This window comes from Lactuca saligna, chromosome 4, assembly GCF_052625555.1.
Source record: "Lactuca saligna cultivar CGN05327 chromosome 4, ASM5262555v1, whole genome shotgun sequence".
Classification (NCBI taxonomy): Eukaryota; Viridiplantae; Streptophyta; class Magnoliopsida; order Asterales; family Asteraceae; genus Lactuca; species Lactuca saligna.
The window spans coordinates 333,894,883-333,909,499 of record NC_136420.1 but is presented as its reverse complement, the minus strand read 5'-3'; the positions used below and the strand labels follow the sequence as shown (position 1 = coordinate 333,909,499).

The 14,617-nt window shown below is 30.9% G+C and overlaps 2 protein-coding genes across 2 annotated transcripts; both read left to right on the top strand.

The window, feature by feature from the left end:
* Positions 1–719: 719 nt before the first annotated feature.
* LOC145044160 (uncharacterized) lies at positions 720–2,963 on the top strand. Its single transcript, XM_078992995.1, has 4 exons — positions 720–896; positions 978–1,071; positions 1,377–1,505; positions 1,600–2,963. Exons 1-4 carry the CDS (start codon positions 763–765, stop codon positions 1,708–1,710), a joined length of 468 nt encoding a protein of 155 aa, XP_078849121.1. The 5' UTR covers positions 720–762; the 3' UTR covers positions 1,711–2,963.
* A 4,830-nt stretch (positions 2,964–7,793) lies between these two features.
* Positions 7,794–11,867, top strand: LOC145044158 (serine/threonine-protein kinase 52-like). Its single transcript, XM_078992994.1, has 6 exons — positions 7,794–8,313; positions 9,704–9,825; positions 10,125–10,321; positions 10,412–10,586; positions 11,182–11,316; positions 11,473–11,867. Exons 1-6 carry the CDS (start codon positions 7,896–7,898, stop codon positions 11,677–11,679), a joined length of 1,254 nt encoding a protein of 417 aa, XP_078849120.1. The 5' UTR covers positions 7,794–7,895; the 3' UTR covers positions 11,680–11,867.
* The last annotated feature ends 2,750 nt before the right edge of the window (positions 11,868–14,617 follow it).

Sequence of the window (14,617 nt, the reverse complement as noted above, 5' to 3'; positions counted from 1 at the left end):
AACCTGTACAGATTTTAAAAAATAGCTATTTTTCTCTTATTGATAAACCATAAACCCTAAAATTAAAAATTCATAAAAGCACTTGTAATTCCCCAAGAGTAGTCGATGTATTATTTGTATATGGTGATAAAGTAGCTACATTAATTCTTGAAACAGGAAATAATAAAAAAAAAATGTTATCCTATACATGGATCTAGTTCCTGATGCAGATAACTGAATTAGGCACCCAAAACCATCAATTACATCTTTTAAACCTCGTATGATGCACAATAGAAGTAAAAGAATGATGGTTGAAGAACACCAACTTAAATGCATATAGCCATTGTTGTTTGCATTTATAGCCTAATTGATATAATTATGAAGTTCAAATAAAATAAGGCATACAATACACTAATCAGATAAACTAAGAACATGATGAAAGGCTTAAAGCATTCTGGAAGATACTTGTATCAATTAATTGTCGGGAACATTACATCCAAATGGGTATTACAGTTTATTTATTGTTAATTGATCACTGTTTTAAGGTTTTGATTGTGTAGATTATGTAATGAGGATCCAATTGACATATATTTTATTGTTATTTATACTCACTCTATGTGGTTGTTTGATGTGTTTGGATTAAACTTTGTACATATCCAAGCAGGAAAGTAAAAATATATGAAAGTATAAAAAAAAAAAAAAAAACATAAACCGGGTTGACCCGGTTTTAAAACTTTGAATGCAGGGCAACAAGGAGAGATTTTGTGCTCCTAAAAAACGCAGATGCAGGGCTCCATGGCTTCTTCCGTCTTTTCTCTGCCTTGGTTACTTACAACGCCCAAAGCTCAAAGACAAAGACCCGCTCTTCTTCCATGCCCTAATTTCATTCAACCTCACTTAACCTTCAAATTTCCCAGGTATGAACGTCTTCGGTTTCTAATTAATTAATAAGTAAATGTTTCTACCTTTGATTACTCAAAATTCATTTCGGTTAACAGATTAGGGATTTCTTATTCAAAAAGAAAGGAATCAAGACTTGTGATTTCTTGTTTGGTTGAAGATAATCCTGAAGCGTGTCAAGAATCAAATCCCGTATGTACATCTCTTTTTAATTCTTTGTCTTGTTATAATCATTCATTCACAAAGACATTTCCAACTTGTTGAAAATTATTGATGAATTTGGCATTAAAGTAAGTAACCCTGGAATTGACTGCAAATAATTAGAATTGAGAGTTAGATTTGGTTTTGTATGATTGATAATAGGGGTTTGTGTTTAAAATCGAAATATAATTTGTTACTTTACTACTTTTGTTTAAGCCTACAGTTAAAAACGATAAAACATTTCACAAATATATTTCTTAATTCATGATTGTTTGTTTGAACATGGAAACTTGCAGGGAGCAACAATAGACCTCAAACTCCCAAGAAGAAGCTTGTTATTACATTTTACATGCAATTCTTGTGGTGAAAGATCAAAAAAGCTCATAAACAGATTAGCTTATGAAAAAGGGACAGTTTTTGTACAGGTATTTCTTCTATTTCATTTTCTCAATATCACAAATTCAGTGAAAAATGTTTTTTTTTTATTATTATTCTCATGTATGGATTATTTGTTTTCAGTGCACAGGGTGTTTGCAGTATCACAAACTTGTTGACAATCTGAATCTTGTGGTTGAATATGATTTAAGGGAGGAAACAGATATGAGTTCTGATACAACAGATCAAGTTTAGGAAATCAACATGAATTTATATTTATGTTGTAAATTTTGATCTGGATTTTGCTTTTGCATAGATATATATTTATTTGCAAGGAGTTTTGAATCATATAATGTTTGGAAAACATACAACTTGATAAAAGGAGAATCCAATGAACAAAAATGCTAACTTTTAATTACATCTTCACTGGAGAGTGTACCTCTTTTCAATGTGTGGAAATCACACTTTGACCATTGGAAAATGTATCTATTTTTTTTTTTTTTTTTGTCAATATAATCAACCACTTAGATTCTAGCAAATGTTTTGAGTTTTTGGTATAATGCAATTAACCTCAGTTCAATAATAATTCATTTTAATTCCTTGTTATATATAACACCTCAAATCTTTATTATTTTTTTTTGACAAATTAATTTGTTTAATTTTTATCTATGATATTAAATAGTCAAATCCGTAATATCTATATAATATTTTTAGTGTTATATACATATTGACACCGTTGTATTGGGAGCTCCAAATGAGCTCCTTGGAGCCGATGGGAGCTGGATCAGTACTTTTTAGGGTTTAGGGTTTTATGGTTTTCAAGATTTAAAAAGTTTAATTTTGATTTTTTTTTGAGTAAATTACTGAAATCGTCCTTATGGTTTGGTCAAAATTGAACGTTTGGTCCCTAACTTTTTTTTACACTTGCATCGTAACTGTGATTTGATTTTGTTGTGTTTTTCGTCCCTATGGTTTGGTCAAAATTGCACGTTTGGTCCCTAACTTTATGTATGTAAGGGACGAAAAATGTAACAAAATCAAACCATAGAGACGATCCGGGTGCAAAAAAAAAAAGTTAGGGACCAAACGTGTAATTTTGACCAAATCATAGGGACCATTTCAGTAATTTATTTATTTATTTATTTTTGTTAAGATTGTTTCTTGATGTGGATGGAGGAAATGGGTCTGATAAACCAGATGCCCCTGTCCACCCATTCCACCCCAACATGAGTGTAAGAAGAGGGGTATTATCGTCAGAATGTGCAGATGTGATGCAAAAGTTTTTTCAGTTAAGGAGAAAGAAGAAAGAGAAGAAAGTTGAAACTGAAACTCCACCACCTTCATGTCTTCCAATTGTCACAAATCGTCATCATCATCATTCCAAGTTGTTGAGTTAAGATTCATGGTGCATTTAATATCATGTTTTATTTATAGATGAGATCTTTCTTCATTGTATTTGGTATTCTTTTTGGTAATGTGTTTGTGTGATTTAAAAACCATGTTGTGATTGGTTTATCTTTTTATGATATGTAAGTTTAATAGTTTTCATTTTAAATAAATTTTAGTTGAAGTATTGTTGAAAACTAAATGCATTTTGTTAACTATCTGAACGTGAATTAAATAAAATATTTTCAAGTATACTTTATAAATGGGATAAGTAAACGTGCGTATGTTTTTTTTTATTTATTTATTGTAAAGTAAATAATAATAACAAATCTGACTAATATAACTATAACTATATATAATATAGATATTTTTATAACTAATAAAATAATAGAAAAATGTTTTCGTATGAAGCTATTTAAATTACCAGCCAAAAGTGAATCTCATTAATTTGTATGCCACGCTAACTTATCATTTAAAAAAATCTAGATATAGTATATATTTAATAATGCTAACAATATAAAAGATAAAATTATTATATAGATAGTTAGAAAATTGTGAAAAAAAATGATAAAAAGTATTATATTACAGTTACAAATTTCATATTTAATATTAGATAAGAGAAAAATAGCTATTTTTTAATAAAAGTTTCTATATAATAGATAGATATCCTTTTTTTTTAATAACCATTAATTTTAGACAAAATTACATAGATAGTCCATGCTTTACAAATAGCCACTAACTAAGAGGCTGGTTGTTTTTTGTGTGAAGATCTGCGCAACCACTTTTGTCTGCGCCGCGCAGACAACGCGCAGACATATGACCTCGCAGATTGTTTGTTTTTTGGAAGTGTGCAGATCAGAAAACGTCTGCGCGAGGTCTTCCTGGCGCAGACATGAGCCATTGTCTTCAAAGGTCTTCAGATCTCATTTTAATCTAAACAAACAAAAAAAACATGGGCCACTGTGCAGTTTCTTTTCTTTTTTTTTTTTTTTTTTTTTTTTTTTTTTGTTAAAAATACATTTTTAATGTTTATGATATGAAATTAAGTTTAAAAGTTCAATTTATTTTAACAGCCCACAGATGTTAAAAACAAACAATCTTCTTATTGCAGACTGCAGACATTTGGTCCATCTCTTCTGCCGCAGAGGTTTGCAGATGTGGTCCGCAGACTGTAGACATTTTGACTTCAAAAGAACAAACATCACCAAAGTCTCTAACCTTTTTTTGTTTAAATGAATGATCTCTATGTTTTCTAAAACTTGCGCGGATGATACTTATGCCTTTCACATTGTCTTATTCTAATCATTAACCAAAATCATGGGTCATGCCAATGGTACTTATGCCTTTCACATTGTCTTATTTTAATGATTAACCAAAATCATGTGCCATCTGTATTTTAGTATTTTATTGTTGTTAAATACCTAAGTACACTATTCACTATTACACTAAAGATCTCTCTCTCTCTCTCTCTCTCTATATATATATATATATATATACACACACACACACACACACACACACACACACACACACACACCAAACTTGAATCAAGCAATAATTTCTCTTCTAACATTGTAATTATTGGCCTCATACGATTATGTATGATTGCACTACCAAAACTATCGGACAATCCATTCTCAGTTACATTACATACCATATCCACTTCAACAAAGTCCTTATACGAAGTTTTGGGTTTCTTTTCCATTAAGTACCTGTGTGTATCAACACTAATTTCTTTGTTTTGGTTTATGGAAAAAAGATCGTTTAGTTGTGGATTTGACTTCATTCTGATTATTATTTTTTAGAAGACACATTTGAATCTATAATTTTGAAGTTCGTGTATATATTTTGGCATATTCGCGATAATCTACGCATACCAACCTTAAATCAAGAAACACTTTATCTTCTAACATTGTAATTATTGACTTCGGACGACTATGTATGATTGTACTATTAAAAACTCTCAGGCACTCCATTCTCAGTTGCATCACATACGATGTCCACTTGAATGAAGGCCTTGTGCCAAGTTTTGAATATCTTTTCCATTAATTACTTGTATGTATCAACACTAATTTACTTGATTTGGTTCATGGAAATAATGAAAGATTGTTCACATGTGGACTTAGACCTTTTTTTTTTTTTTTTTTTTTTTTTTTTTTTGGTATAAGGCACCTTTAAAATCTATGGTTGAAGTTCGTGTAAATATTTCTTGCACATTTGTGATAATCTGCATATGGTACCATTTCTTTCATAATTTCTATTAATCCATTATAACCAATAACAAAATTTAGATTGAAAAGTATAACATGAAACCCAAGAATCTTAGGAACAAACATATAGCTTATGTTCGTTAAAGATGATTATTATTCCATCACCATGCTAATATCTGTTCCTATGTCTTCCACCACAAATTCTATAAAAAGAAAATGATATAAAAAGCCTTAAGTTTTCAAAAAAATGTCGGTTTTACCTTTGGATGTGTTTTAAGTCTAGTAAAGCCATATGTTTTGTTTAATTTGTTCATTTATACATTTGAAGCCGGTTTCCAGGTGACATACCGGTTACCTAATGTCAGTAAAGTCTTTGAATGTTCAAAAATGTTTGGATTTATCCTTAAGTTTTTCAAAAATGTTCGGATTTAGCCTTACATTGATTGTTATTTTGATTATTATTATTATTATTATTATTATTATTATTATGTATAAAATATTTTTATACATTAAAAAATGTAATAATAATAATAATAATAATAATAATAATAATAATCAAAATAACAATCAAGTTAAGGGTAAATCCGAATATTTTTTGAAAAACTTAAGGGTAAATCCGAACATTTTTGAAAATTTAGGGACTTTACTGGCATTAGGTAACCAGTAGGTTACCTGAAAGCCGACTACAAGGGTATAAATAAACAAATTAAACAAAACTTCGGGCTTTACTGGACCTAAAACACGTTCAAGGGTAAAACCGATACTTTTGTGAAGACTTAAGGGCTTTTATGTCTCCTTGTTTTCAACGAAAAAAACAGTGCATACAGATATGTACACATGATTGTTTGCATCATGTTTAATGCTAAAAGCAACCCCATTTGACAAACACCCTTTAAAAAGCACTCATCTAAGTTAATTACTTTCATGAAACCCTCTATCCATTCATTATTTACACTCTTGAAACAAGCATAGAAATGCGTAAAGTAGTTATTTTCCAACTTGCATGGCATTAAAAATTTAAAATCTAATTTAATACTTGAACCAATGTTAGATGTCCCTAATTCCTCTATATAGCTCCACAATTTTGCATAATGGGCTTCCAAACAACCTTCAAGCTCTACTAAAGTAGCTTTCATGGCTCTTATGCATTACTTCCACACTAGACTTAAAATAAACATTTACTAAATGTTAACTATGTACAATTATGGCTTGCTTCCAAGGACTTAATTTGAAAACTTCCTTTTGTTGGTCATTAAAGATGTCCAAAGGCAAAGCAAAAAACATTTTTTTAATCTTTTTTGGTCTCCCATAATGCACAACTACTCAAAGTTTGTCATTGGTCTCATAATGCAAATCATATATGTTTGTTATTGATTAACTTGTAAGTAAGTTTCTTAGTTGATCTTTTTATTCAAAGAGCATGCCCCAAATTGGTATCATTGTCTTTCAATCTAAGATCGGGACATTGTCGGATTTGTTTATTATTATTTTTTTTGCATCTCCAAAACTGCTATTAATACAACACATTAGAAAATGGAACCTCATGACTAGTGTCGGTTGTTATTTTCTCCTTTTTAAATTTCTTTTTCTATTAGGCAATCATCAAACAAACCATTATCTTCATACTCTTCATAGTCAATGTTATCGTCTTCATCGTCTTGTTCATTTATGAAATCTGTCCCATTAAGATGAATAATTTTGTCTACAATCAAATCTAGCATGTCCTTACCATAAAAGGACAATTGTTTAAAAAAGATATATAAATCAAAAATAAAACTTGAATAAATCAAACCATTCTGAAAACAATTAGTGTGGTTTATGGTTTTTGAAACACTGGATTTTGGATGTGTTTGGTAAAACAAGCTGATAGCTGGAAGTTGGAAGATGGAAGCTAGTAACTAGTAGTGGGTAGCTGTAGTTTTTATTTGTTATATAAATGTTTGATCAAAATAGATGTAAACTTTTGAAATGTGTAAAATTACATAAAAGAACAATTGTTTAAAAAAGATAAATATATAAATATATTTTTAACGACAATTATGGAAATTGATTCTAAATGCTCAAGAGCTTTTTATTAAATGATACATGAAGTAATTTTTAGATTTGGAAAATTTTGTTTAAACTAAAAGTTAAATGATTATATTCTCAAATGAAACTTTTATTTAAATCGAACTTTTTGTTTAAAGCTAAAAACCAGAAGCTCCCAAACACTCGTTATGCACCTTTGTAGGTTGGTTCAGTTTTATATAATAAAACAAAAAAAATTGTAACCATATTTTAGATTCGATGTCGTATCATATAACATATATAAGTTATTTTCTTAATGGTATAAAACTGTATTACAAAAAAATGATCTTATTAAACCCAAAATTGAAAAAGAAAAACTAAATTGGACAAAATAGCATAAACCCAAAAAAACAAACAAGTATTTGTTTATGTAAACTTAGTTTTTTTTCTTAATGGTATAAAACTTAATTACAAAAAAATATCTTATTAAACCCACAATTGAAAAAGAAAAACTAAATTGGACAAAATAGTATAAATCGAAAAAAACAAACAAGTTATTGTTTATGATTTCTTCCATAAAGAGTTTTAAGCTACTATAATAATAATAATAAACATAAAAAATTAAAATTAAAAATTAAAAAGCTAATAATAAAGTAACTAATGTTTGGACAAGTGTCATGATCCCAATCAATGTGCATGTATATGCCTTTCCCCTCTATTATATATTTCAGGCCAAAAAGGCCAAAGTGAGCTACCTGCAAAGAAGAAAGCAGTTGTTATTCCGACCTTCATTTTCAGAGAGATTTGTTCACCATTCTCCACAATAATCAGACAGAAATGGAAGGACACGATCACATAAAAAATGGATTTCTGAGAGCAGATCAGATCGATCTCAAGAGCTTAGACGAACAATTACACAGACATCTAAACACCACCCCCACTTCAGCTACCACTATCAGAAGAGCAAGAAGTTTCGACAAGAATACCAACATCAACCTCAATATTAGCCCCATTAACTTCAATAATCCTTCGTATAATCATCAAAAACCACATCATCTTCATCATCAACAAAATCGCCATGGAGGAGTAAATCTAGAGAATATTACAACTTCTAGGTTGAGGATTGATACTAATACTAATAGGCAAAGGCAAGATTGGGAGATCGATCCTTCAAAACTCGTTATCAAATCTGTTATAGCTCGTGGCTCATTTGGCACTGTTCATCGTGGCCTTTATGATGGTCTCGATGTTGCAGGTATGTATTACCTCTCTCAAACTAACTATTTGTGTTAATTTATGCAACATTTTATCTCGATTTTGGTTCTTAATTTACTAAGTTTATAGTAAGTACATCAACTTCGTAACTGTTCTTATTGACTTTTTGTCGAACACATTATGTGCATAATCATATTGTCTCCTGATCTATAATCCATTCATCAGGATTCTTAACTGATCTTTTTGATTTTTTTTCGCCCGTTTGATGATACTCTGTAAAGCATTCATCTGGATTTATCTCAATCTCAAAGTATGCCAATCAGTTAACTGTCTCATTGAACTTTTATCAAACACTTTATATGCATATTATTTTTTCGGTTTGATGTTATATTATATCAAGATTACCAAGTAACTAACTTTTCTTGTTGAACTTTTATCAAACACCTTATGTGCACTTTCTTATCTCCATGTAATGATGCTATGTATAAGAATTAAGAACTCAATTTGGAATTGTTCAATTCATTTCAAATCACGAACAGCAGATTCATACTATGATCTCTATGCTATAATAAAAAATTATCAAACAGTTTAGGCAAATAGACAACATGTGCCTTAAAGTTATGAGGAGACTTTATACTACCGAAAGTCCAATTCACGAGATGGATCTGATCTACAGTTGGCCTCTTTAAATTCATTATGTAGTTGCTTTAAGTAACCTTTTTGATTCTATTATCATCTACACAAATCAAGTGGTTTTCTATGTGTTTTGAGTTTGACATGTGAAATTTATGTGAAGGAGAATTAAAGGTGTATGCCTTTTTTTTTCAAATTAAATTTGTTGGGTATTTAGGTTGCCATAGTTTCTATCATGTTCAAAAATCAAAATCAACAATAAAGAAAGAAAATGAACCAAAAGACAACAAAAGAAATAAACATAAAGTTAACTAACAACCGAAAGTAGAGGTGATAAAGCTTATTTATTTGTCTTAAAACCGATCAAATCGGTAAAAAAAGAAAAAAAAGAGATTATTTATAGAAGTCCCAAGATGAAATAGTTAGCAAGAAAATCACGACACTAACTATAGAGAAAAAGTTTTTTTTTAACGAACATAAATATATAACTCTAGAAACACGTTAAACTTCAATATTCGACACTTTTAAAATTCACCAAAAAAAAATTAAAAGATGTAATCTAATATATTAAATTTGATGTGAATGAACAAAAATAATGGATTAGTATTGCTAGTAGTCTAAAATATGAAGTGCATCCACTTCATACCCTTAAACTTATTATTTATTTATTGCCAATTTCGGGGATCTATAAACGATGAATTCTCTCGTTATTGTAGTATATACCCAAATTATTTTCATAAATAACGAAGAGATTGTTTAGACTAATTATTTTTTTTTTTTTCTTTTTAAATCTCGAGTTAAACTTCTTGATTGGGGTGAAGAAGGCCATAGAACGGATGCTGAAATAGCTTCACTTAGAGCAGCTTTTACACAAGAAGTTGTTGTATGGCACAAACTTGACCATCCTAATGTAACCAAGGTAACATTTCTTCTAATAATCTAACCGGGGTATACACTATATTATTATAAAAACATAATTCAAATAACTATTACAATTTTATTTTTCTAATTCTTCTTTTACATTATAAAAACATAACTACTCACAATGTTTTGTAACCGTTGTTATTCTTCAAGGGCGAGTTCAAAACAGAGGCAAATTATTTGAGCTAACCGCAAAACAGACACATGTTTAGACACGAACATGCGTATCCTTTTGTGGTTTGCTTAAAATAACCTGGATCTGTGTTGAACCTAACCATACTGTCTAAATTTTAACAGTTCATAGGGGCGACAATGGGGACATCGGAACTAAACATACAAGCAGACAACGGTCATTTTGGTGTGCCACGTAATTCTTGTTGTGTAGTAGTGGAATATCTTCCCGGTGGTGCTCTTAAATCTTTTTTAATAAAAAACCGAAGGAGGAAATTGGCTTTTAAAGTTGTGATGCAACTAGCACTTGATCTTGCTAGAGGGTATGTAAAATAATGTTAATTTTGTTGCTACAAATTAATGGCTTAAAAATGTGAAAAAAAAAATGAAAATATGTTGTAAATTATTGGTAGGTTAAATTATCTTCACACAAAGAAGATTGTCCATAGAGATGTGAAAACTGAAAATATGCTTTTGGACAAGACACGAACATTGAAAATTGCGGACTTTGGGGTCGCTCGTGTAGAAGCATCGAACCCAAATGACATGACTGGTGAAACTGGTACGCTGGGTTACATGGCACCTGAGGTATCTAGTTTATTTGTGATTCTTAATTTAGCATTTTGCTTAAGTAAATTACAGAAAACACTTGTGTTTTCATCAATTTATTAATTTAGTTATTTAACGGTTTTTAATAGTGATTTAAATTTAAATATCATACCTTCTTTGCTTTTTATGAATAAACCGTTTTCTTGCTTAAATATCATGTTTTGAGAACTGACACAACAAAAAAAAAACTTTCAACATTTTATCAATTTAACGACTAGAAACTATTATTTTATTATTGGTATTACAAAAAAAGCCAGCTGATGAGTTTTAACAAAAAAAAAAAGACAAAATACATAATAACAAAACATACAATGACAATTTTATCGATTTAGCAAGTTACATTTTTAAGTTACACCGATTCAAATCAATTAGCCAGAAAAATTATATATATATATATATATATATATATATATATATATATTACAATAGTTAAAACAATATAAGGATTTAGATTTTAGTACTCCCAAGCGACTAGATTGATAACATAATGGATATACATGCAATTCTTTTTAATATTTCGTCCATGTAGATGACTATCTGATTAAATAAATTCATTTAATCGACATGGAGACAGGTCTTAAATGGGAGTGCATATAACAGGAAATGCGACGTATATAGTTTTGGGATTTGTCTATGGGAAATATATTGTTGCGACATGCCTTATCCTGATCTTAGCTTCTCTGAAGTGACATCAGCTGTTGTTCGCCAGGTATATTAATTCAACAAATGAAATCAATACAATTTATCTATATATATATATATATATATATATATATATATATATATATATATATATATATATATATATATATAACAATATGCACAGTTTTTAATGTTTTTTTTTAAATATATAATTTATGTATAGAATTTGAGACCAGAAATACCTCGTTGTTGCCCGAACTCACTTGCAACCGTTATGAAGAGATGTTGGGATGCAAATCCTGACAGGAGACCAGAAATGGATGAGGTGGTTGCCATGTTGGAGGCCATTGACACTTCAAAAGGCGGCGGAATGATACCCGGAGATCAACAACAAGGATGTTTTTGCTTTAACCGGACCCGAGGCCCATAAAAGTAACCTAATTTCAATTTCCCTTTTTCCTAAGAAAAACATCCTATATTTACTGTTAGTAGTTTGTACAGTATAATTATCAATACATATCCTTTCACTATTTGTATAGTTCTATTATCAACATGTATTTGGTTAAAAAGAGTTTGCTACCTTTGTGTGTAATAGTAACTTCCCTTGTTTCTTGGAAACTTCAACATATTACTCACTCAACTATAAGTGACATTTGGTCCACACATTGATTTGGACTTGGGCCTAACCGAAGACCGATAAAACAAATTTCACTTAAGGGATACTTGCTTGCGATCCTTGAATGTCTGGTTAAGGGGTTAGTCATGAAGGAATGGTTACGGGCCTCGAGTGGAATTGTTAATATATATATATATATATATATATATATATATATATATATATATATCTTTACTATCTTATAAAAGAAATTTAACTATTTCTAAAAATAGATTGATTATAATAATATTATTTTTTTAAGACGTCCAAATGATGAAGCTGATAGTACAAGTAACCATTAATAAAATAATATTAAATTTTAACCACATTTTGAATTCAAATATTTATCATCAAATCTCCTTATATTTCTCAACAATTTGATATGGTTCCCTCAAATCCCGGATTCATTCAAATTTTGAACCCTTTTAGATATCCTTAAATTTAGCATGTTGATTCAAATATCCCTCCAATCGTATATACCTCTTTGTTCCCTCCTCTGCTATAAAGCCCACCGTCCAGGAACAAAAAATGACTTCATCTCCCAAATAACACCATAGTTTGATTATTTTGTCTTCGACATGTACTTTCTTTTGTAAAATAACATTTTTGTAGAGGAAACATATCACCGAAAGAATTTACACGCCCCGCCGCTTTGCGCGGGTACACTGCTAGTATATATATATATATATATATATATATATATATATATATATATAGTCTTTGATTTTTGTTAAACTGGATTAAGAGATCGGATGGGATCAGTCACTCGAGGGCCAGTTAGTGACCAATCACACTGGTTACACATAGATATGCACATTGGCAGTTCTCAGAATGATCTTGTTTTTTTTTTTTGATCGGACGGTTTCGACGGGTTATTTTTCTGTCTAGTCCTTTGTAATATCCATCTCTCAGGCATTCCTTTCATGAGTTAATTAATGCATTTTATGGATTTTTAGTGTGGCCACGACGCGACATCCATTTAGAGGAAATGCGTATTTGCACGACACCACACATGGCGTTATGGCTGCCATGACGTGCCAACCATTTTGGGCTAAACTCTAATTTCCGGGTTTGGTGCCCTATTTAAGGGCACTAACTCCTATGGTTGCCTCATTTGGCAGCCTCCACCCTATGAGATCTTATACTATCCAAACCCTAGCCTCCATATGTTTGTTTGAGTGTGTGAAGCCAACTTTTTTGAAGGTTGAAAGAAGAAGGAGCTTATCTTGGTGTTTATGTGCTTGGTTCAGCGTGTTGCTCGTATCTTCACTTTATTTCTGATCATTTGGAGGTAAAAAATTTTCACCTTGCTCATTAAATCCTTAAATATAATATTAGGTCACTTTATGAGCTTTTGCTTCAAGGTTTTGGTTAAAGTGAATGGATGGAATAAAGTTAGCAACTTTATGGCCTTTTTGAGTCCTATGAGCATTATATCTTATAGATCTACGAGTTGGATGTGGTTTGTGAACTTTGTATGAGTTTTAGGTTACATTTCTCCATTTTTGGTCTAGTTTGAGTGGTAGACTTGGATTGGGAATGCATTTCTAAAATGCATTGATTTTTATGTTGTGTTAGACCTTAGGAAGATTTTTGGAAAGTTGGAATGGAGTAGCTTAATGGATTGAGAGCTTAATCCATTAGGCCGTGAGAGCCCAACTTCCACGACATGGCAGTCTGCATACCACGACGTGGCGACAATGGTTTGAAACTATTTTGTTGAAAAGCGGCCATGACGTGGCTAGGGATGGCCATAGTGTGGCGACCATCTAGAGTTGAGTTTGAATTTGACCGTTGAATTTTGACTTGATTGACTTTTGGTCAATTGGCTAGTTCTAGAAGGTTGACTAAGGGTTTACCTTGTATGGTTTATTAGGAGGTGTATAACACCCATTCATTGGTTGTAAAAGCTATTAGATGTTAAGTACGTATGCGAGGTGAGTCTTCATACTATCTAGGTTACTAGATTGTCTATATGACTCTTACATGAAAGACTAGTTGGATCACAACACTTATATGAAAGACTGTGGTTGGATCACAACACTTGTTTGTCTTTGTGACTTGCATGGAAGACCATAGTTGGATCATGGCAGAAAGGTTATAACTGGGCTGTAATCTGGAAGTGATTATAAGACTATGGTTGGATCATATCGTTCACGTAGAGTTGAAATATACCCTTAGGGATAGGCCCACTGATATGTATGGTATGTGGTATTTTAGGGAACTCACTAAGTTTTGTGATTACAGTTTTATGGTTTAAACATTTTAGGTACTTCTGGTTGCAAAGGGAAGGGTTCGACATGATTGCACAACACCCCTTGGAGTTTATCTTGACATTATTATTACTATTTTACTCTGATGTTTGAGAGATATATTTTACTACGATTGGTTTTTGAACAAATGTTTTTATGGACTTGATGGTTTGAAATTAAAATTTTTGCTAATATTTTTGGGGCGTTACAAGTTGGTATCACAACCCTGGTTTGAGGGATAATTCAGGCACACCCTCGGGTATGTCTAGACTCAAACTGAGGAATTGATAAATCCTTGTGTAAGAAAAACAAATTTTCTAAATTTTTTTATAAAGAAAGGAGTACGATGCATGCAATCAACCGAGGTCAAGTAAGTGATTCCAAAAGACCCATACATGAGTATTATGCTTTAGTATATTATTATGTGAGTTACATGCTAGAAAAGTGATGGGTTTTAGTCA